Source organism: Dreissena polymorpha, chromosome 8 (genome assembly GCF_020536995.1).
Source record: "Dreissena polymorpha isolate Duluth1 chromosome 8, UMN_Dpol_1.0, whole genome shotgun sequence".
NCBI classification, from domain to species: Eukaryota; Metazoa; Mollusca; class Bivalvia; order Myida; family Dreissenidae; genus Dreissena; species Dreissena polymorpha.
Genome location: NC_068362.1, coordinates 15583449 through 15607639, shown reverse-complemented (window position 1 = coordinate 15607639; position 24191 = coordinate 15583449). Strand labels below are relative to the sequence as shown.

Sequence of the window (24191 nt, the reverse complement as noted above, 5' to 3'; positions counted from 1 at the left end):
TTTAGTGAATAAATAATTCATATATCCTAAATGACAGCTTCTAAATAGCGAAACAAGCCAATGTATGCAGTAAGAAAGTTTTTTATCGAGACTCTCATTAAGGCGGCCATTGTTGAATGTTGAAACACGAACGACAACTCTGCTAGGAGAATGTTATCAATGCTCCTACGCAGTGGCGTATGCCCAAGGAAAGTAACTGAAAAATCGAGTTATATCAATCGGACTGGCTCGGTCTTTTACATAGATGGCCATTGTGAATTTTCTTTAGGTGATTATCAAACCTTGGACGCTGCTGTTCCAGCATCGTCAAAAAGGAGAAAAATACAAGGTTGAGTCATAATTTTACATGAAGTATGTTTGTTGAAGTATGTTTGTTATACTAGACCAATGTCGTAACACCTGTATGTTTCGTGTTTGTAACATGTACAGACAGCTACACACAGGTTTATTTTTATTTTTTATTGATTGCAATAGAAAAATATACATTTACATGCTTACATATATTTCAATATGAAATACGCCTTTACATATATTGTGTCGAGTTCAATATGAGTATAATAACAATTGAAAACATAATTATAAAGTAAACAAAACGACTCGAAACTAGTTTATACTTTTTAAATAACGCACCCATATACTTTATACGTGTATTTAAATGCAAATAAGTATAAGGTTATAATAACATGAAAATACATAACACATAAATAAACATAGTTGCTTTATACACATATTCGTCCCGGGTGATGATGAAAATTTCTGATGCTGATATTTAACAATTTACAAATTAATCGCGCTATGGGACAAGGGGCTTTCTGCATGTGCCCGCACAGGCTGATAAGGGACGACCCTTTCCGTCTAAAGTGAATTTTTCAGACGCACAAAAGATTCGTTTATACGAAAAATACAATGAAAGCGGTAAATGTCATCCCGTTATTATTCTGTGCAGACGGCATATACACGCATTTGGGATGCATGCACATTGACGAAAACATACCCGCTTATCAAACGCGATAGAGCACCAAATGGAAACGAATAATATGGGTCGTGTTCTGAGAAAACTGGGCTTAATGCATGTGCGTAAAATGTCGTCCCAGATTAGTCTGTGCAGTCCGAAACATTTTTCGTTTAAATAAAGTCTTTTCTTAGCAAAAATCCAATTTGGGTGGAAAGTGTCGCCCCTGATTAGCCTGTGTGGACTGCACAGGCTAATCTGGGACGACACTTTACGCACATGCATTATGCCCAATTTTCTCAGAACACGACTCCAATTTATGTTAATCAAACTTTTGCATATTCAAGTCATTGTATACATTCATGGTCTGAACGCAAAAGATTGAAAAACTGAAGGAAATTTCATATTCACTGATACGTTTAGTTTGTCATATTAGTTGATATTGCAAACACCTATTAATATTAGTAGCACGCGCCATGCAAATTGTATTAACCATATCATATTTCATTAAGGTTTCTTTTTTCGTTGATCAAAATTAAAATAGCGGTTAAGAAACAATTTGAAATTTCTCATGCTATTAAGCATCTAATAAGAAATGAAAAATTGAAAAATTCAGAATGTACAAGTAATTGCATATCTAAAGTTAAAAGCCGTACATTGAATACCCCGGTACACATAATGAAATGAACATCTGGATCTTAAATATCAAAATAATAATAAAATTCAGATCATTTGGATAATCTAACCTATATATGTGTCCTAATTTGTTTGCTGTTGCTTTCTTCTTCATTAATTTCATAAAATATGCTGTGAACACTTACATAGTAATATTAATTTTTACAAGTCATTTATCCGAGTAAAATCGATAAACGCATGCTGTATTTTGTCTTTGCATCGAACTGCAAAAAAGACACACGAATATATAAGTTTTTAAATGGACAATAATGTTGTAAGGCTATCTCTTTTTTTATCCAAAAGTATACATAATTATATGTTTCCATATGGGAAGGTGAACAATAGCGCATTTTTAGACAAGCGCACACTATTTGTACAGTATTAGATTAACATATATTTAATTCGAGAAAAAGTATGCTTTGTAGATACAAGCTTGAAAACTGTTAAACAAAATGACACACCATACATTATGTAGCATATGTCAACATCGTTTGAAATCAAAACACTATTTTATCAGTAGTTACATCATATAGGTATACTCTACACTATCATATTTTAAAGATCCATAGCAACGAAATATGTTTCCGTTTTTAAAACGGAAAAATGTCCCATTTTAATTCCTTATAAATGCAACATTCAAGCCGTAAATCAACTAATATAATCAATACTATCATAAAGTTGTATACAAACAACTTAAACATTCAACAAAGAATATACATGGACAAATGAATGATCAGTAATGTTAGTCCCTGATGTCTATGTTCTATTGGCTGTTCTCATCTAAAGCGTCGATGGAGTGCTGCCTCAGCCATATCATTTTAGCCTCATTTCTTTCTTTTGGCACCTCTGTGGGACGACACTTTCCATCTTAGCTGCATTTGCGACAAAAAAGAGACTTCATTTAAACGAAAATACCATAAAAGCGGTAAGTGTCGTCCCTGATAGCATGTGCGCACTGCACATGCTAATCTGGGACGACAGTTTACGCACAAGCATTTAGCTTAGTTATGACAGAACGAGACAAATATTGACGAATAGCCACCATACTACCCAGGCTCACCAGAGCTGTATGAATGGTCCGAAAATGTCACAAATCGTTAACAACAAATGATTCATGTAGTCAACTCAATTAATATGTTATATTGTTCGAGGTCTAACTACTTCTCTGGTATATTTTAACCACAATTTAAATGATAATTTTGAAGAAAAAAAAAACTACTTTAATTAACTTAGGTGGGTTTTTTTCCTTCTAAATCACATGTAAATGAACGATTGTTTTGTGAGCTATTATATTTTACATGTAATACTCAATGTTGTAAATCGGAATCACAAAGTTTCACCAGCATAGACTAGTAGGCGATGGAGGCAATCGGCAACAGTGCATTGTGTCACACCGGTCTTACTTAGTGACGTCACCATCTATGTATAGAATGGCAACAGTGTGCATACTTACTAGGCTAACCGCCATCAGTCGGCTACACTCTACTAAGTGTTATCAATAGTGAGATCGCAACGTCTGAAAGAAAGTTAAAGAAGATTTTAGTTATTAATTTCAACGGATATACAAAAACATGTTATATGAGCTGTTGTTCCCCTGTTGCAAATTCTGCTTAGACAGTATTGTTGAAAACGTTACATAGTTTGTGTACATCTATTAACTGACTAACACTGTTAACAAAGGGAATTTTAACTGTGGCTTCCAATGGGCGCGTCTTGTACAAAAACTGTGTACATGTATTTAAATTCATAACTAAAACATGTTGAAACCTAACTTTTGTGTGGTTTAAACGCACATGTTATTTACAACGTATGTGTTAACACAACTTAACAACTACTACTTGTACCATTTACTTGACCAGTCGTTTGACTATAACCATACATCGTTTTAGAACAGTGAATTGAATTGTGTGACAACGAACACTGCGTAAACAAAGGTCAAGTGGTAAGCTATGGAACGCCATTACTGACTTCATATGACTGTTGTCGTTGTTTGCAGTGCATTAATCATTATTTTCAGTGGAATATACATTATGCTTTGTGCAATTTTCTTTACGTTCGGTACATTCCTCATTAAATGCAGTAGTTAAAGCATTACGCGAAATATGTTTTATCCACACTTCTTGACGTTCTGTACATTCAACATTATGTGTAGTAGTTTTATCATTATGCGCTGTGCAAACGTCTTTACGTTCGGTACATTCGTCATTATGTGTTTGCACAGCACGTAATGTTGTTTCTACTGCACATAATTATGTTACTGCTGCACGTTATGACGAATGTACCGAACGTAAAGAAAATTGCACAAAGCATAATGTATATTCCACTGATAATAATGGTTAATGTACTGCAAACAACGACAACAGTCATATGAAGTCCGTAATGGCTTTCCATAGTAAGCGCACTACATTTTCCTGTGTTGTAGTGGTACATGTACTTGCCTGGGTCACCAAATGACCAATTTTAAGCATAGGAAAATGTAAGGCGCTATAAATGGACATAGTTACAGAAATAAATAAATACATATATATAAATGCATATAATGCACAGAAGGTATGCCATCAAAATATATACGCAGACTATAATCATGCTTCACTGTGAGAAAACAGGGCTTAATGCATGTGCTGATAAGTATCGCCCCAGATTAGCCTGTGCGGTCCGCATAGCCTAACCGGGAACGACACTTTCCGCTTTTATGTAATATTTCATTGAAATAAAGAAATCTCTTCTAAACCTGGGACGATACTTTATGAAAATGCATTAAGCCCAGCTTTCATAGAACGCGTCTTAGTTACACGAGACATTATCCGGGCACTTACGCATGAGAATACTGAACGTAGTTAAGTGTCCACTTGAACTTCCGCTCGGAGCTAGAAAAACAAAATCAATATACTTGTACGCATTGACGCACTTATTACTGGGTTCTTTGAAATATTATAAATTGAACAACTAAGCACTCAAACGAAAACAATGAGTAACGGACGTGTTTACGCTGTTTATGGAAATAAAGGAAGTCGTATAAAGTACTTCATCAGTATGCTATTTTGATGAGTAAAAATGTACGCATGTATTAACGTATGTACACTTTTATATTACGGTGTAAGAAGAGCGTAAATGGCAGAGGTATCAACAGCTGAAAGCTCAATGAATAAATAAAAAAGATACAAAATTATGACACAGAGATGTTGAATATGATGTTGATCATGATGGGGATCATGAAGACGATTCTCGTGATAATGATGAATCGTATGATTGATATAATGAATGAATTATGATGTATTATGAATAAACTGATGATGATCATTATTATGGTGATGACGTTGATGAGAATGATAATAAGTAGGCTTACGCACACATGAGTTTATTTAAATTCATTGTATTGTCTTTACTTGAAAGTCGCTGTTAAAATCTGTTTAAAACACTTTTACAGTCATTAAAAACTATTTTCAAATAAATACATAATTTCCGCAAATTAATAAAAAAAACATAACTGCCGAATCTGTGAATTTATCAAATGAGCTGTGTGAAAAACTAGGTCAAAGGTCGCCGTCTGTGATCTACCCAAAAGACACGGAGTACTAGTTTTACCCAAGAAACGGAATCGGACGCGTGCAAAAAAGCTGTCGATGCCATTGAGCTAAAATAAATAGCTTTTAACTGAATAGGTTAGTAAATCGGGACCCATGTGAGTATTTACTTACTGTATTCACACACGTACACAGTGTACCAGTCCGTCTTTCCGCATCCGACTGGTTCCCACAAGCCGCCTTTGTCCAGGCGCATGGCCGCGCAATCTCCGGAAGTGTTCGACTTTGGGTTCCAATTAACGTATGTTAACGGCTTTCCTGCAAATTTAATAGCCATCACGTTACACGGACGGAAGTTTATAGGTACACAACATAAGCGCTTCAATTAGACGAAAAAGTCACGTTTGTGACACGGAAATAAAGGTCACAATTAAACTGCAGGGTAGCAATTCCCGATAATTACGTAAAATATCCTACCTGTGATCCATCGCCAGGCGTTCTCGTACTTCTTAAGACCGAGAAGTATCGTGTGATAATCCGAGAGGTCGGTTAGTTTCGTCACTAGTGTCGTCTGCGTGGAGTTGTCCGCAATCGTCATCAGATTGCTACTCCTTGTTTTGCAGTCCGCCTGGGCCTCGTCGTAGGTGACCTTAAGAAAATTAATCTGAATATTAACACCATCATTTAAAAATGAGCCCCGCTCTAAAAAACGGAATCAAGTGCATCTGCGAAAAGTGTCGTCAGAAATAAGCCTGTGCTGTCTGCCCAGGCTAATCATTAGACGACACTTCCGCTTGTATGGCACCGGGTATTTTTATTTTAAGAGAAGTCCCTTCTTAGCGAAAATCCAGTTTGGGCAAAAAGTGTCTTCCCTGATTAACCTGTGCGGAATGCCAGGGCTTATCTTGGACGACACTTTACGGACATGCATCTTCCGCACAGGCCAATCTGGGAAGATACTTTACGCACATGCATTAAGCTCCTTTTTCCCCCAAATCTTGGTTCATATATATACAGGGAATAACGTGTTTTAGTGTGTGGTCACGCTTAATATAATCTTTGAAAAGGATAAATTTAGTATTTACACGAGTGCAAGAAAATGTATTTCGGATGTATTGTTCAAACATTATAAACACTTAACTCTTTTGCTTTGCATAAAATAAGTAATATACCGGGTGTATATCTGCAAATGCTCGAATTTACTTTCTACACTCAGATAATTCAAACCTATCTATGCAAATTATTACAAATAATTGATACACACGACGACGTCGATTTTAATAATCATCACCACCACCTCCACCAATACCATCTGTTGAACTCACTCACTCACTCAGTCACTCACTCACTCACTCACTCACTCACTCACTCACTCACTCACTCACTCACTCACTCACTCACTCACTCACTCACACAAACAATCACTCGCTCCCTCACACACACACTCACGCTATAAATAAAACACTGATTTATTAATTCCTTTACCCTGGTTGTCGTTGAATCCACGTAGTGATAGCACATGGACCCGATCACGATGCTATTGCGTTCCTTGTCTTCAATATTTGGGCAGTCGGAAAGGGCTGCAAATGGAAAGCGGATTGTTGTTGCCGTGGAGTTTGCTGTGGTGATATGTTTTAAGGTTGATAATGAAAGAATTCGTGATGTTTATTGTTATAGCAGAGTGATGTTGCTGATGATGTTGGTAGTAGAGAAGGTAATTATAGTGGTGGTGATGATTATAATGATGAAGATCGTGATTATGACGATGCAAGAGCGGGAGGTCGGATGGTAGTAGTGGAGTATATGCTTCTAATGCTACTAATACTTTTACTGCTGCCAATTCTGGTGTTGTTGTTGCTGCGGCTGCTTATACTACTGTTATATATCATGTACTTACTTTGCGATAAGAAATACCATCGAAACTAACAATACGACCAACATGACTACACACAAACATACTGGATCTGTTCTTATTCATAATAGCTTCAATATGAAGCACAAATTCAATCCGTAAACATATTTACCTTCCATAAAACACAATGCAAGCGAAACAACAACAACAATTAAAGTGCGATTTAACTCCATTTCTTATCGACGTGAAACGAACAGAAAAAATGACGCCGAATCCAAACGTTCACGCACAGAGATTTACTTATTTGTGTTATCACGATGAGCAGTTATATGCTTAAGTGAATACAATATTTATTTCTGTTCTGTTTTGTTCTGTTCTGTTACTTATATCAGATCGAGTCAACGTACACTATTGAAGTGCTCTCGAAAATCGTTTCAAGCTGTATTGATACAGGATATACGAGTACCAAGTGGTCGAATGTTAGTCATTCCATGCTCCCGGAATTATATATCGCGGAATTGTGTACTTATATCATGTAAGTACTAGACACGACATTCAAAGCGATACACGTGACCAATACTGTATATAACGATGTACAATGAAACTCCACTTTGTGTTGCGCAAATATTGTGTACGTTTCGATCGTCGATTTAAATCGCATGTGAAAGGCACAATATATTCAAGGCGATACAATACATTTCAACGCAACATATGACATTGTACAACAGGCGATTTGTTTTTGATAGACTTTCGTGCGTGTTTGGTTATTGGCGTGTGTCGCGTCGACAGTCGGCCATTCCACAATGTTTGAAGAAGAAGAAGAAGAAGAAGAAAAGAAGAAGTAGAAGAGGAAGAAGAAGAAGAAGAGGAAGAAGAAGAATAAGAAGAAGAAGAAGAAGAAGAAGAAGAAGAAGATGATGATGATGATGATGATGATGATGATGATGATGATGATGATGATGATGATGATGATGATGATGATGATGATCCTTTTCTATCTCGTTTCCTTGACTAAGTAAGTCGTTCCTACGACATAGCTAACTCGTTCCCACGAGTTAGTAAGTCGTTCCCTTGAGTAAGTATGTCGTGGGAACGGGATAGAAAAAAGGAGGATGACAATTAAAAAAAGGAGTGTATGTCAACTTTATGCCGCCGTAGTCACCCAAGGATCATTGCTGTAATTTTTTATTAAACACGGTATCCTAAAAGCTTTGCATTACAAATGTGTGCTTAGTTGAGCTTGAAAAACAGACGCCGTACCCGACTTAGGCATACCATGGTCATCTAAGTACATACAACAGAGATGTGACAGATTGACCTTAACACTAAAACAGCATCTTTCTTATATTTCATGTTAAACTATTATATTAAAGGGACTGTCAACCACGACGACGAAGAAAAGAAAAGTTGTAAAATACCGTATACTTTCACAATTATTAGTTTATATTGATTAAAATATCACGACTGGTATATTACATTACTTGAAAAAAAGTTGTTAAGTGTTCATATTTTTAGTATATTCGGTAATAAATTTTACTGGGTATGTCTACCAGGTAACTACCAGTTAACTATAAATAACGCCAGTAGATTGATCATCATCGTCGCGTGGTAAACCCAGGAATTCATATTGTGCATGCGTAGTGAATTTTATATATTTTATATATAAAATGATCAATCTACTTGCGTTATTTGTAGTGTGTATATCGTTATGTCACCTATTTCCGCGACGTCCTTTCGATTTCACATCGCGAAATTTTATTACCGAATATACTGAAAATATGAACTTTTTTCAAGTAATGTAATATACCAGTCGTGAAATTTTAATCAATGTAAAGTAATAATTGTAAAAAAATACGGTATTTTAGAACTTTTGTTTTTTCGTCATTCGTGGTTGACAGTCCCTTTTATAGATTAAGTTATCAATTAACATCTGAAAAGCTTCTATGGCTTTACAAGGGGATTATTGTTCGATGGATCATGCCTCCTCTAGCTAGTGTTCGTTCACTCAACATACGTCCAGACACGGCCCTGCTGGCAATGACCAAGTCATTGATGTATCATCGTTAACCACCATCTATGTCCATAAATGGGATTCATATACCGTGCAATAACAGAATCAATTAAAGGGTGAATACCGGCTCATATATACAAATGATAAAAGGGTTCTCACTATCACTATTAATGTTTGTTTCATTTAGTATGACAAAGAGAAAACACAAAACTAAAATATATTACTTAATTCCTGTTAACATAATTAAAGTGAACGGTACCAAAGTAGACAATAACTATAAATAAAACATTAATAACGGAAATTTTCTGTACAAGATAAAGTAAATCCTACAAACCCCAAAACATTGATCTCGGATTTCGAATTTCAAAGGTAGATCGGATGGGCCAACAGACGCATGTTACACCCTACAACCCTGACACTATAAATGCGTCTATGGCCCATGTCACTCGCAAAAAGCACTCTCAAACAGTATTTGACGATGAAAATTACCCTCGTTCCGGGAAAAAAGGTGTGAAATGCTTTGCGTTAAGTGCCCTCTCAGATTAGCGGTAGAACTCCGTACAGGCTTATCTGGGACGACACTACCGATTTTATGGAAGTTTTCGTTTAAAAGAAAGTCTCTTCTAAAAAAATATCCAATTTAGGCGGAAATTGTCCTCCCTGATTAGACTGTGCGGACTGCACAAGCTTATCTAGAACGACACTTTACGCACATGCATTAAGCCCAGTTTTCCCAGAACGCAGCTCAAATCATTGAAAACGTTTCAATTACGTAGATCTACACGAAAGAATTTTATCAAGTTAACATTTATTCCTGTTTAAAATATATTGTACGGATAGGAAACGCCAACGCAGCGAAATATGAATACACCCATTGATAAAATACGGGTTATGAATACATGTATGTTATTATACATGACCTATATTTCTCTCATACTCCATAATGTTTGAATGAAAGAGATTTTTCAGCAACATTCCCGTTCATGTGTATTTATGAAATGTTAAAAGAGTTTGTTTCAAAGAGATTTTTTACGAGATACTGTGTTGCTGTTGTCGTTGTTGTGTTTAATTTTCTTTAATAATAGGCATTTTCACAAAATAGCCAACTAGATATGTCAACATGTGATATGACTGCACAGGCTGATCTGGGACGAAAATTTACGCACATGCATTAAACCCGTTTTTCTTACGTACTCACTTCGAACTGGCTGAGAGCTGTCCGGCGAATCTGATTTGGAACCTGAAAAAATATTGCAAAATGTGATAAAAACTCTTAATCATCACAAAGAAACAATGCATCATAACTGCATAAGTACTATATTGCGGATTTAAAATACACATGCTAGACCGGACTGAAAGAAGACGCAAAAAGTCGCAATATGTGTGCATGAATATGGGCCTTACTCTGGGAAAACAGGGCTTAATGCATGTGCGTTCAATGTCATTCCAGATCAGCATGTGCAGCCTGAACATGTTAATCAGGGACGACACTTTCCGCCTAGACTGGATTTTCGTTTAGAACAGACTTTCTTTAAACGGAAATTTCAATAAAAACGGAAAGTGTCGTTACTAATTAGCACGACACTTTACGTAAATGCATTAAGTCCCGTATTCCCAGAGCGCAGCTAAAATGTTTTAATAATGTCAAAAAGTGTATTTCGCAAATATAGACTCTAAATCTTTATTTAACGACTAATCCATAGAACCCCGTTACTACGCCCCGTTTTACAATTGCGCTATACACACAATCTCCAGAGATGCGAGACCAACGAGTCAGAGTGGTTTGAATGTTCACTTTTCTCCCACCTCGCAATGACAGCATCCCGAAACGTTCATTGTAACATATGCTGGCGGTAAGCTGCATACGGTAGGTGACTGTTCAACTCAGGTGAAATCATGACTAATTTTCGTCGAGGGTATCTAGACTGACCGCTTATGCAAGGTGATCGCTTAAATCCGGTGACATATTGGTAGGTTAGATTATATTTACATGGAATTGATATAAAACATACCTGCGACTAATAAGGCCACGACGATGGCAACTATTGCAGCAATTATGAGGACGGTAACTATGGCAACGATTATCACCAGGCGACGGTTCCTTTGAAACCAGGACAGGTATTCTCTGTCGTCTGCCTGACCTTGAATAAAGGAAATTATATTTTAATGCATTTAGTTCGTAAATGAAAAACAAAATCAGTAGACAACAACCCGGGTGTGGCGGCCGGATAAAGGTCACATGAGAGTAAACTAATAACAATGCTATATAGATGCTTTACTCCTACATTTCATGATGGCGATCTTAAAATACTATTACTTCAACGAGATATTTGAATGTCACCTTAACGGTGGACGGATGGACCCGACGCTTTGATAACATATGCAAACCGTCATGACAATTATTTTGTCAATTTTTAACAATCTTTCCATTGATGAGGTAACTATTCTATCGACAAATACTTGATATTGAACTATGGCCTTAACAATAGTCATAAGGATGTTGTACGACAAACCGTGATTCATAGCATCAGATCAGCGCTTATGGCTCAATTTTTTATGTGACCTTAAAGCGTGACCTTGACCTAAGACCAAACAACATGTACTTAAGTGTTGCGCACCTTTTCATTAAAGTTATCCCAAATGTAAGCATTAACCTTGGACTAATTTCACCATTGTTATAATTTACTTTTGACCTTGATCTTCCACGTAAAACCCATATGTTTTGCGTGTGGTATACCAGTTCAAAAACGAAGTAATTTCGGTTAGGTTATTCAAAACTAACAACCATGCTGTTAAAAAGCTTTTCACTGAACAAGCATTTTATATTGGTTTCTTGTATTTGAGTTTTGAGGCTTTAGTAAGGACCTTAACCTTGGATCAAGGGGCGTCATCTTGAGAGCGACTTACCAACTCATAATTCATGATCTGTTAATTATTTATCCTCGATGTAAAGGTTATATTATTTAAAAGATGTCCCATCCTTTTAGACATCGCAACATATGCCAACCTTTTATTAACCCATCTCCTTTACGTTCTTTTCTTGTCTTTTGCTTCTTTCCAGCAGCGTGGTGTTCTTCCGCGGCTTGGAAGTTAGTCTCTTCCTTTTTCTTCGAATAATTCACTGTGTTGCTCATTGTCCCCCGATTCTATTGTCGTCAGACACACAGTATCACCGACAGCTCATTCTGCAAAAACATGCAGTGTAATTTTTATCGTGAGGCTATAATGTTACCTGTAAACATACCACAGAGTATTAAAATGAGACTCACCCTGTGTAAACGGGATTTCATGATTTTGCGTAAAGTATTGTCCCAGATTAGACTAATATTCAACACAGGCTAATCAGAGACAATGCTACCCGTCCAAACTTTTTTTTCTATTTTAAAAAGAGACTTCCTTTCGATGAAAACTACAAAAGCTTAAAGCTAAAGCGAGGTTCAATAATATTTATAAATAAAAACGTTGCGATTAATATATACGAAGCTTTTTATTGGAATCGATCAAAAATAATATCCCCAATATCTGCTATACTGATATGGTGGAATTTAGCTCGAGAAGCACACGAGGAAGTCAAAGTTTAGATGGCCGTCCACAACAATATGAGCCTTGTTGTGGGCAAATTTGGCTAGTGGCGTCAAGTAACAGATGACAAGCTGTTATTGTGGATCGAAAGGCTAAGAAAGGTGTATTTTTCACTTCGCGGAAGTTTTTGCTTTTACTGTCGTTTGAAACAGTTTTGCTTTATATTATAATGTTCTTTTGATTGAAGTATGACATGTAAGTGTTTGCACCAGAATATTAATGATACCCGCCCCGGTACGTGGAAGTCTGTCTGCCTATAGACCACACTTTTGCAGAGGGGTTCAACATCTTTTAATGTAGATTATTCAGACTAACAAGCATTGGTTCTCATGATATGGATTTGTGCAGGTGCTATTGGTTTCCACCTGTGTGCACAAGTACAAAAGTTATGCCCCCTTCTCAACTAGACATTCTATAGCATGATTTATTTAGTTCATTTTATATTTAAATGTTATTTGGAGAATATCTTGAAAAATTAAGGCGATGTCAACTTAAGTATTAATATGTAGGTAGATCTTATTGGGTAGGGGGGAAGGGGCAATTGCAGTGTTCAAGTACTGTTACTCTTGCTTCCATACTTTTAGAATTATGGTCCTTAGTTTGTGTTCTTAAAGTTTGTGTAGATCACATCCGGAAACTGAAAGGGGTATCAACTTGAAAGTTTATAGGTACCATATCTAATTTCAGAGATGTGCAGTGCACAAGAACCATAACAAGTACTTCCATATTTTGTATTACCCTTTAATTTTATTTTAATTGCAGGTTTAGAATGAGCCTATATTGACAACTTTACGAGGTATTTACTCAATAGGTATGTAGATCTTCTTGGCACAATAATCACAATTGTGCTTCCATATTTTGGGAGTTATTGCCTGTGTTTATTTTTACACTTTACGCACATTGTTTCTCAGAACGCGGCTCATATATTATCCTCTCCCTGAACCCATTTTTGACAGTAAAAAAGTGACATACGCCTTCAGGAGACGTCTCATTCCAATGTCACATTGCAGTATTGTTAGAACTATTTGAGATAGTATTCATCAAAATCCTTTTAAGGGCAAATAATTATGCAATCGACATGAAAATACAGGGGAAAACACTCAATATTTAATTGATCTTGATTTGGCACGATGGAATTTTCTGTGGACAAGGACCATTCCGAAACCGCCCCAGCTCATTCCGGCTTAACATGACAGTATTGATGTGTTTATACGTAAAAATGAATAGGTCGTTACCTGATATTACCTGCATGGATTCGTTTGTACGTTTGTTTGTTAGCAAGAGAGGTTCCAAAGTGCATTGTGCATGAATTTACTGTCGATTTATCTTGGTCACTCGATATCTTGAACATTACAGTTCAAATGAGGGCTTCAACCTCAATTAAAGAGGTCGGGACAAAAGCTAAGAACGCCATCATTGAAAACTAGTATACTTTAGTATTGTTTGCTAATGCTATCAACAGGCCCTCCAGTATTACATAAATCTGTAGTCAACCAATTAAAGCTTTAATTGTCCGGAGGAGTATTCATTCAGACATTCAACGCCCGTTCAATGGTTTTGTTTTGCTGCATAACAACAATCACTCGTCGTTCTTCATATTTCCCTTTTATATTTCTCAGCAATTATTCGTGGACTGAAACCATTGCATTCTTGAAAAGGATATCTGTTCTGTGATTTTATAATAGGAGCCTCGCTATGTAAAACGAGGATTAATGCATTTGCGTTTAATTGTCGAACCAGATTAATATGTGAAGTTCGCACAGGCTAATAAGGTACGACACTTCCCGCCTAGACAGGAATTTCGTTTAGAAAATACTTTATTTGAACGAAAAATTCCAAAAAAGCGGAAATTGTCGTCATAATTAACCTGTGTGGACTGCACAGATTAATCTGAGACGACACTTTACGCACAAAAAGCATTAAACCCCGTTTTCCAAGAGCGCGCCTCATATATTTAATTAATAGTTTTCGAATGTTAAGTTGGTTAGTTGTGAATAAACTACGATTCTGAGGTCACATCAATCCGAATGAATTTAACCACGACGGTTTTAGACCGAGTTGTTCGTATATACATGATTTAGTGTAAGCATTCGTGGCTTATTCACATCCGGTTAAACATATTTTACAATACACTTGAAGACTTTTCTACCGCAACTATTTTTAAACTTGAATATACCACTTATGAGTAAAGATTTTCATTTAAATTTTTACATGTGATCATCTTACTACAAGCTCGCGATAAAATCATTCATCCGTGACGATCGGATACTGTCGCACGCGGGGCAGGTATCGTTTCGACTTTATGCACGAGGAAATGTTGAAATGCGGTATAATTATATTTTTATTTCGATTTCATCATGCTAGGTGGGTTCTTACACCAGGACAACATTATTTAATTAAAATAACAATATGGTTCGAACGAATATTCCGTTTCGCAACCGCGACCTTCCCCATATGCTAAAGCGTCCGAACGTCGGTGATGTATGATTCTATCGTGAGCTTGCTCAGAATGTAGACAAATAACAACGTGTACATTTTACAAATAACAACGAGTACATTTTACAAATAACAACGTGTACATTTTACAAATAACAACGTGTACATTTTAAAAACAAAATCTTTATTTGTAACGAAGACAATCAAGTTAAAAAATTGTTGCAATAGAAAAGTCCCAAAGTGTATCCCTTGTGGACGGGTGACGAAACATCCCGAAAAGTTTTATAAAAACAACTGGGTGGCTTCAATGAGAATGAGATGTGCTCGCGTTGTAAAAACCACGAGAGGACACATTAAATTACCCACTCGATTTTTTATATTCGTGTAGTGTTATTATTTTACGTCGAACGATTTTGAGCATTTGACATGAAATGACTTTTTTTGAATTTTTAAATTTTATTCTTTTTTTGGCAATCGATTTCAATTAAATAAACATAATTTCGTTTATTATTTTTTGAATTATTCTTGGTTTAAATTTCAACAAAATCCACCTTAAAATAAGGGAGCTATATTGATTTGAATACGTGTTGCGTTAGAAAAGTCTCCAATTGAATGTTAGCAAAATAGTTTTCACTATAATATGATACTTTAACTGCGAAAATTTCAGGATCTACCTATAAAGGTGGCTGATATATGCCGTATCGTCCTGACATGTTGACGGGTTCGAACATAGTCGCCTGCACGAAAACACGAAAGAACGACAAATATACACACACAAACGACAAAACGCACCAATACGACAATGATAACATTTGTCGCCTTAGTGTCGCCTTTATGTCGTTCAGTAGCGATCTCTGGTTCGCGACCTTGAAACCAAAAACCATGTGCAAGAACTATATGGCAGAAATAAACCGCGATAGTCTAAAAATCGCGTTTCGTCATAAAATTACCAGTATTTATCGTCATATAAAAGAAAGGTACTTTTTAGAAGTCACCAATGCAAACTCTATTAACTTTTTGAGCAAGATAAATTTGGTTATAGCTTTGCCTAATTTTATGAGCATCTAAGTGTTAAAAAAATTCAATACATTTGACAAAACATATTAGATTCGCTCTATAAAAACAGGGCTTAATGCATGTGTGTACAGTAATGTCCCAGATAAGCATGGTCATTCTGTGTATAATGGTATTTTTCGCTTGAAGGAAGAATCTTCATATCAAAAATCAAATTACACAACAAGACACAATGAAATGCTAAAAAATATATAGGTTAAAGCATTCAAGATCAAAACGTATTTCATGTGGTAAAGTGGTCCTTTCATAACCGATGTATAAGGAAGTGGATCTTACACATGTAACACAAACGAAAGGTCAAGTTTCTACTTAAACCATTATATCTTTAAGATTTAAAAAGCATGTATATAATTAACTCTATACGAACACAAATTAAGATTTGAGGGAAAGGGGCAGGTCATTCCAACAGAGGAATTTTACAGAGTTGTGGGAAATCCCATCAGCGGAATTATACGGAAGGGTGGGTAATTCCATGAGCATTTAACGGAGTGGTAGGTCATTCCAAGAAGGGAATAAAACAGAGGGGCGGGAAATTCCGAGAGCGGAATTTACAAGAGCGGCGGAAAATTACAAGAGCGGAATTTAACAGAGGGGTGGGAAATTCCAACAGCGTAAATTGAACATTTCAAGAGCGAAATTTAACAGAGGGGCGGAAAATTCCAAGAGTGTATTTTTACAGACGAGCGTTGAATTCTAAAAGTGGAAGAGAGGGGCTGGACATTCCAAGTGGGAAATTTAAAGGGATCTTTTCACGCTTTGGTAAATTGACAAAATTGAAAAAAAATGTTTCAGATTCGTAAGTTTTCGTTTCAGTTATGATATTTGTGAGGAAACAGTAATACTGAACATTAACCATGCTCTAATATAGCCATTATATGCATCTTTTGACGATTTTAAAACCTAAAAATTATAAAGCGTTGCAACGCGAAACGATTGAATAATTTGGAGAGTTCTGTTTTTGTTGTTAAAGTTTGTGAAACTACGAAGATTGCTTATATAAGGTATAAAATACGTCAAGAATGTGTACTTGGCGGAATAGCTCAGTAGGCTAAAGCGTTTTTACTTCAGGACTCTGGCAGGACTCCAGGGGTAACTGGTTCGAAACCTGATCCGGGCAATGTTCTTTTCCTTTTTTTATTTTTTTTCTTGATTTTTTACTGGAGCTTTTATGATCCAATGTTTACATTTATCAATATAAAGCATTTAATGAGTAAGTTTAAAAAAATGCCAAAATCTGTGAAAAGGCCCCTTTAATATACGAGTGGGAAATCGAACAGGCGAATTTAACAGAGGGGCGAGAAATTCCATGAAGGGAATTCAACGAAGGGTAGGTCATTTCAAGAGGGGAGTTTTACGGCAAAGGGTAATTTCGAGAATTTTGCAAAATAATTATTATACATAATCATATTTTTTTTAAATATTATTTTGATTTACCGGGTAACTATGTTTATTGAAATGCATTTCATGGTTCACAAATATATTTGTTCTCGTTTGAATTAAATAAGCTTGTTAAATGAAGCAAATACTATGACGGTTGTGTTAAAATAGGAGAAAAAAACTTTTTCGCAAGGGTAATTTTAAACCCCAAAATAACCACCAATGAACGAAAAATCGAGTTATATAGAAATGATTGTAAGATCGGGTTTCGTGACACCATGAATAGCGAAAAATGCTGTTTTAAAATGAGGTGATAAACCGTGAAATCTAGTATCAGTAAATGGGTGTGATGTTTTAAATAGCCTCAATATTAGTTCGGTAGTATATACCATGACACATGTATCAAATTGAATGATATCCTATGTATACACACTTACGCAATGATATTGTCAAATAGAGATTATATATATGGTAATATTTATTCACGTACGACCGCAATAATATAGAAATACAGGAAACTACCTTAGTACTGTATAACATTTGTATAAGATGAAATCGACGAGCTTTTCGGTTTCAGCACAAACCAATGCACAGAGGAATGTTATTATATCGATAGTTTTGCACATATTTCGCCACGGGGTGGGGCGTGGATGCTGAAATGTGAGAAATTGAATGATGACGGGTAGCAGAGATACAGGGCCGAATTTGAAACATTGGTTATAGTATCTACAGCAGAGTAGCTTGTCTCGTGTTTCTTTCATAGAGTGATTTATAAGTAACAAAATCAAATGTCACTGCCTGTTCATACCTTAGAGTTGTTTTGTGAATTAAACACTTTTTGAAAGGAAGTTTTGCGTTTTAACTTTAAATAGATTGATTTAAAGGTAACATAATCAATACCTGTTTAATCTATATCGGCTATTTTACATTCGATCGGAAACCTAATCGCTTCCTTGCACATACTCAACCCGTATGCAAATATGACAGATATGTTTATTCGAAACAAAAATGCTCATCATCCTGCATTTGAATCATGAGTTACAATGAATATATGAAAAATTACAAGCAACTTACCTGTAAGGTAAACGGTTCTATTTACAATCCACAAATTCACAACCGTGCCCGCCTATTTGCGGTAAAGCACTGAACTGTTTCAAGGTATCCCACGCTCAGTTAATGCACACTGTGTCCCCGTCTATTTAACACAACAATTTTCTCAAGGTGTATTTGTTTAAGCAAGCGGCATGGCGATATTTGGTGCATTCATAACAAGTGGGTCGATAGGATAATGTAAATTTACTTACTAAACTAACATAAAAGTAACACGCGAACAAACGGCTTATGTTGCCTCGTAAATTTAACGCCTTATCACAAAAGTTGAACGCGTCTGTAATGTTTATTTAAGTGATATTGTTCTATTTGATGAGATCTCGTTAAACGAAGATCAGGCGCGCGTAATGATAATAAAACGGGATTTTTGTCGCCTATAAAAATTATTATTTAAAGTAGCATCTTACATCCCGCTCTTCAATTTAAATGGCATTCCGGGAAGTTTGAGTGCCGCAAATCTTCAGTTAGTCAAAGGTAATTCCCAGACTGCAGAACATTTTTGTTTTGGGCGGAACATCAACACTATGCAATTAAATTATCACGATTTCACGAAATTATACACGAAAGTGTATGACAAAACAAGTACATCTCAAGATGTATGAAGTGTCAATCTGTTTGCTGCCTTCTCTTAAAGAAACTACTTAGGGCCAATCTGTTTGCTGCCTACTTTTAAAGAATTTACTTAAAATGATAAACAAGTGCTTATTTCTTGTTACACAAAATCTACGCTGAAAACGGCTTTGTCCTAACAAGATGCTTAGCTTTTGCAGCGATGGAGCTTTAGTAAAGATGTTAACATGATCACGTTTTAGAATCAGAAATCTATGGAAGCGTATTTGGTACACCCTGATGCTGTGATGATGTCAACATTCTATGACGGCATGATATGAAAAATGGGTCATGGCGTAAAAAATAACTCATCGTGTCGTTTTCAGGGCTCAACACAAACCTTAAAATCCGCTTCTCCAGTCACACTAGTGCCCTAAAATTTCACGTTTCCTGACCAACAAGAACTTGTCTTGTCCTTAAAATGTATCAACATATATACAGTTGCATAGCACGGCTAGAACAATGCCTGCTTATGTTGTCCCTAAATCTTTCAGCACAATTTACACACATTAAAGATGCAAAATAACTGATATTGAAAACTATTAATTTACTCTAACATAGATCACATGAGTCACATTTGATATACCAGCAGCAATATTTTAACTGTCAATTACTGTGCATACACAACTATTTATTTAACAAAACCGAATATGACGTTGTTAACCCTTTCAGTGCGGGAACCGAATTTTAAAGGCCTTTGCAAACAGTTTGGATCCAGATGAACGTGGCGTCTCATCTGGATCCAAACTGTTTGCTATTCTGATAGTATTCTTTGAAAAAAAATGAAGAAAATGCTTATTTTAGAAATTCAGCAGACGACATTTTAGCAGACGACAAATTTCCCAGCATGCAAAGGGTTATACAAAACATAAGGGAACACACTGCAACAGTTTTGGGAAATGAATATGCATTTTTCCCTTATCAACAATATGGTATAGTGTGTAAGAATGCAGTAACAGGTTAACACAATGTTTTGTAGGTTAATTTGAAACCACATACTGGCTTTTTAAGACCAATTTAAGTACTAGTATATTAAAAAAAGACTTGTCCCATTGGACTAGCAGATTATTGTATTATTTGCCTGTACCAATAGTTTAGTTGTCCTGTACAAACCGCAATAAATAACGTGCCTTTTAAAAATATGTTTTCATCTTATTTATAGTAAAACTACATCACAACATGTACAGTCAACTACATGACAAACCTGTGGTTACTTTACCCAGCACCAGAAAATTGTTTCATGTATTGTATTTGTTGACTGGAATCATAAAATGAATATTCAACAATAAGAAACAAATGATGCATGATGCTGACTGATGATTTTCAAAAGATACAAGAATGAATAAATCAGAACACATATGGATTTTAAAAACTGCAAAGCCATACACAAGTTTAGGCAAGCATACTGCCAGTATTAAAATACATAAGAACACAAACTGTATGATACATATGTGCCATGCTCTGTGAAAAGGGGGTTTAATGCATGTGCGTAAGGTGTCGTCCCAGATTAGCCTGTTCAGTCGGCACAGATTAGCCTGTATTCCGCACAGGCCAATCAGGGCTGACACTTTCTGCTTTTCTGATATTTTCTGTTTAAAGAAAGTCTCTTCTTGGCAAAAATCCCGTTTAATCGGAAAGTTTTGTCCCTGATAAGCCTGTGCACAGCTAATTGCACAGGCTTATCTGGGACGACACTTTACGCACATGCATTAATCCCCTTTTTCACAGAATGTGGCTCAAATAATTACAATACATGTTTTGCATAAACATGGCATTTCAGTACTCAAAACCACTCACATTATTCAGTACTCAAAGCTGCTTTCTTATCAATGCTGAGAACTCAAAATTGCCCATTCATCATTGTTCAGTAATAAAAAATAATGAAATATCATGTTTTCAGTATTAAAAAAAATACTGACTCATCATGGTTCAGTATCAAATATTGCTGACTCCTCATAATTAAGCATTAAAAAGGCTTACCCATCATGGTTCAGTATTAAACTTGGTGACTCATCATAGTTCAGTATTTGAAATTAATGAATTATCATAGTTTAGTATTCCAATTTGCTGATTCATCAAGGTTAAGTATTTAAACTTGCTGACTCATCATGGTTCAGTATTCAAAACTGCTGACTCATCATAATTCAGTATTCAAAACTACTGTCTCATTATGGTTAAATATTCAAAACTGCTGACTCATCATGGTTCAGTATTCAAACTTGCTGACTCAGCATTGATCAGTATTCAAAACTGCTGACTAATCATGGTTCAGTATTAAAAACTGCTGACTCATCATTGTTCAGTTTTCAAAACTGCTGACTCATCATTGTTCAGTATTAAAAACTGCTGCCCCATCACGGTTCAGTGTTAAACTTGGTGTATCATCATAGTTCAGTATTCAAAATTAATGAATTATCATAGTTTATTATTCCAAATTGCTGATTCATCAAGGTTAAGTATTTAAACATTGCTGACTCATCATGGTTCAGTATTCAAAACTGCTGACTCATCATAATTCAGTATTCAAAACTACTGTCTCATTATGGTTAAATATTCAAAACTGCTGACTCATCATGGTTCAGCATTCAAACTTGCTGACTCAGCATTGATCAGTATTCAAAACTGCTGACTAATCATGGTTCAGTATTAAAAACTGCTGACTCATCATTGTTCAGTTTTCAAAACTGCTGACTCATCATTGTTCAGTATTAAAAACTGCTGCCCCATCACGGTTCAGTGTTAAACTTGGTGTATCATCATAGTTCAGTATTCAAAATTAATGAATTATCATAGTTTATTATTCCAAATTGCTGATTCATCATGGTTCAGTATTCAAACTTGCTGGCTCATCATGGTTCAGTATTCAAAACTGCTGACTCATCATGGTAAGTATTCAAAACTGCTGACTCAACAGGGTTCAGTATTCAAACTTGCTGACTCATCATAGTTCAGTATTAAACTTTGCGACTCATCATAGTTCAGTATTCAAAATTAATGAATTATGATTGTTTAGTATTCCAAATTGCTCATTTATCATGGTTTAGTATTCAAACTTGCTGACTCATCATGGTTCAGTATTCAAAACTGCTGACTCATCGTTGTTCAGTATTCAAACTTGCTGACCCATCATGGTTCAGTATTCAAAAAGCTGACTCATCATGGTTCAGTATTTAAAACTGCTGACCGATCATGGTTGAGTATTCAAACTTGCTGGCTCATCATAGTTCAGTATTCAAACTTGCTGACTCATCATGGTTCAGTATTCAAAACTGCTGACACATCACGGCTAAGTTTTCAAAACTGCTTACTCATCATGGTTCATTATTCAAACTTGCTGACTCATCATGGTTCAGTATTAAAAACTGCTGACTCATCGTTGTTCAGTTTTAGGATTCTATTTTCAATCTGATAACAAATTTCATTAAACTAATTCCAATGCCCTTCTTACAACAATCTCTAAAACATTGTACAACAAATTTCTTTAGAAAATTGGTATTACGTCCTGTTCACATTTCATGATGGACAATCTATTACTCTGGTAGTGAAAAATCCTTTTCATTCATCGAGGACACTGAGAATGTTGACTCCTGACATGCCAAGGTTGACTCTCCTATTAAACAAAGAAAACATCCCTATATAAAAGTTAGAATATAATATACTACAAAAGGCAATGTGCTTAAAAAACACAACCCCAACTTATTGAAATACTTATTGATTTTAAATTTGTCTATTTAAGACCAATCATATGAACACTTAGTAAAGAAGTACAATTATTGCTGTAAATTAATTTATTTTATTTTACAGAGCTTACACTTACGAAACAGTTTGAAAGTATTCCCTTTGAAGTGATACCCTGATCTTAAATATCAACTGTATCTAACACAAGAGCTGTCAGAGGACAGCGCGCTCGACTATTCGAGTGCTTGACATTATAACATAAGCCATCATGGGGAAATTGTTCATATTCAATAATTTGGGGGGGGGGGGGGGGTTAGAGGGGGGTATAATGTGGGGTGGGGTAATTAATTACATGATGTTTAAAAAAACAAAAACAATTGGGGGTGGGTGGGGGGTGGGTGGGGGGGGGGGGGGGTAGGGGGGTAATTTATTAATAAGTTGTAGTTTAAAAAAAAAATTGGGGGGGGGGAGGTTGGGGGGGGGAGGGATTCTGGGTAGGGGCGTGGGGTATTGTTTGGGTGGAATCCATTGTGGTATTCAGGTAAGTGTTATTTTGTCAAAGTAAATATAAAATGTGATCATAAATAAAGAAGTTATGGCAATTTAAGCAAAATGTTCAATTATCTAAGTGTAAAAGGGGCCATAATTATGTAAAAATGCTTGATACAGTGGTCTGTTCTTGTTTATAGGTTGGGGTCATGTTGGTAAACAAGTATGCAACCCATAAAAGCAATATGTCAAAGGATATGGGAAATATTTGGGGTAGTACGCAAACTTTTACATAGATTTATCAATAATATGAGTCGTGTTCTGAGAAAACTGGGCTTAATGCATGTGCGTAAAGTGTCGTCCCAGATTAGCCTGTGCAGTCCACACAGACTAATCAGGAACGACACTTTCCGCTTTTATGGTATTTTTAGTTTCAAGGAAGTCCCTCCTTACCGAAAATCAAGTTTAGGCGGAAAGTGTCATTCCTGATTAGCCTGTGCTGACTGCACAGGCTAATCTGGGACGACACTTTACGCACATGCATTATGCCCAGTTTTGTCAGAACACGACTCATATGCATATTCTTAGTATAAAAGGGGCAATAATTATGACAAAATGCTTGATAGAGTTGTCTACTCTTGTTTATAGATTGGGGTGATGTTGGTAAACAAGTATGCAAAATATGAAAGCAATATGTCAAGGGACAATGAAAATAAATGGGGTAGTACGAAAACTTCAACATTTGCTGCATATTCAAAGTGGAAAAGGGGCCATAATTATGACAAAATGCTTGATAGAGTTGTCTGCTCTTGTTTATAGGTT

General features: G+C 35.9%; 2 protein-coding genes across 4 annotated transcripts in view; both read right to left on the bottom strand.

Annotated features, from left to right (window-relative positions):
* Window positions 1–633: 633 nt before the first annotated feature.
* Window positions 634–19603, bottom strand: LOC127841359 (macrophage mannose receptor 1-like). Its single transcript, XM_052370168.1, has 10 exons — window positions 18558–19603; window positions 12022–12199; window positions 11027–11155; window positions 10213–10254; window positions 6637–6731; window positions 5629–5800; window positions 5326–5469; window positions 4444–4494; window positions 3081–3143; window positions 634–2499 (listed from the first exon to the last, which is right to left on the bottom strand). Exons 2-9 carry the CDS (start codon window positions 12146–12148, stop codon window positions 3103–3105), a joined length of 801 nt encoding a protein of 266 aa, XP_052226128.1. The 5' UTR covers window positions 12149–12199; window positions 18558–19603; the 3' UTR covers window positions 634–2499; window positions 3081–3102.
* Window positions 19604–19729: 126 nt separating this feature from the next.
* LOC127841358 (transmembrane protein 209-like) overlaps window positions 19730–24191 on the bottom strand; it is a 52824-nt gene continuing 48362 nt past the window's right edge. For 2 of the 3 annotated variants that reach the window (XM_052370165.1, XM_052370166.1), the window contains exon 16: window positions 21738–22812. In XM_052370165.1, coding sequence (XP_052226125.1) covers window positions 22758–22812 — 55 coding nt within the window. In that variant the 3' untranslated portion in view covers window positions 21738–22757. The other variant, XR_008030943.1, reaches the window with a different exon arrangement.

Coding starts and splice junctions, on each gene's coding strand:
- LOC127841359 (XM_052370168.1), bottom strand. CDS start 12,148: ATGAGCAACACAGTGAATTATTCGAAGAAAAAGGAAGAGACTAACTTC. Junction 6,732..10,212: donor CAGCTCTCAGCCAGTTCGAA/GTGAGTACGTAA, acceptor TTCCATTTGCAG/CCCTTTCCGACTGCCCAAAT. Junction 5,470..5,628: donor CGCCTGGCGATGGATCACAG/GTAGGATATTTT, acceptor TTAAATTTGCAG/GAAAGCCGTTAACATACGTT.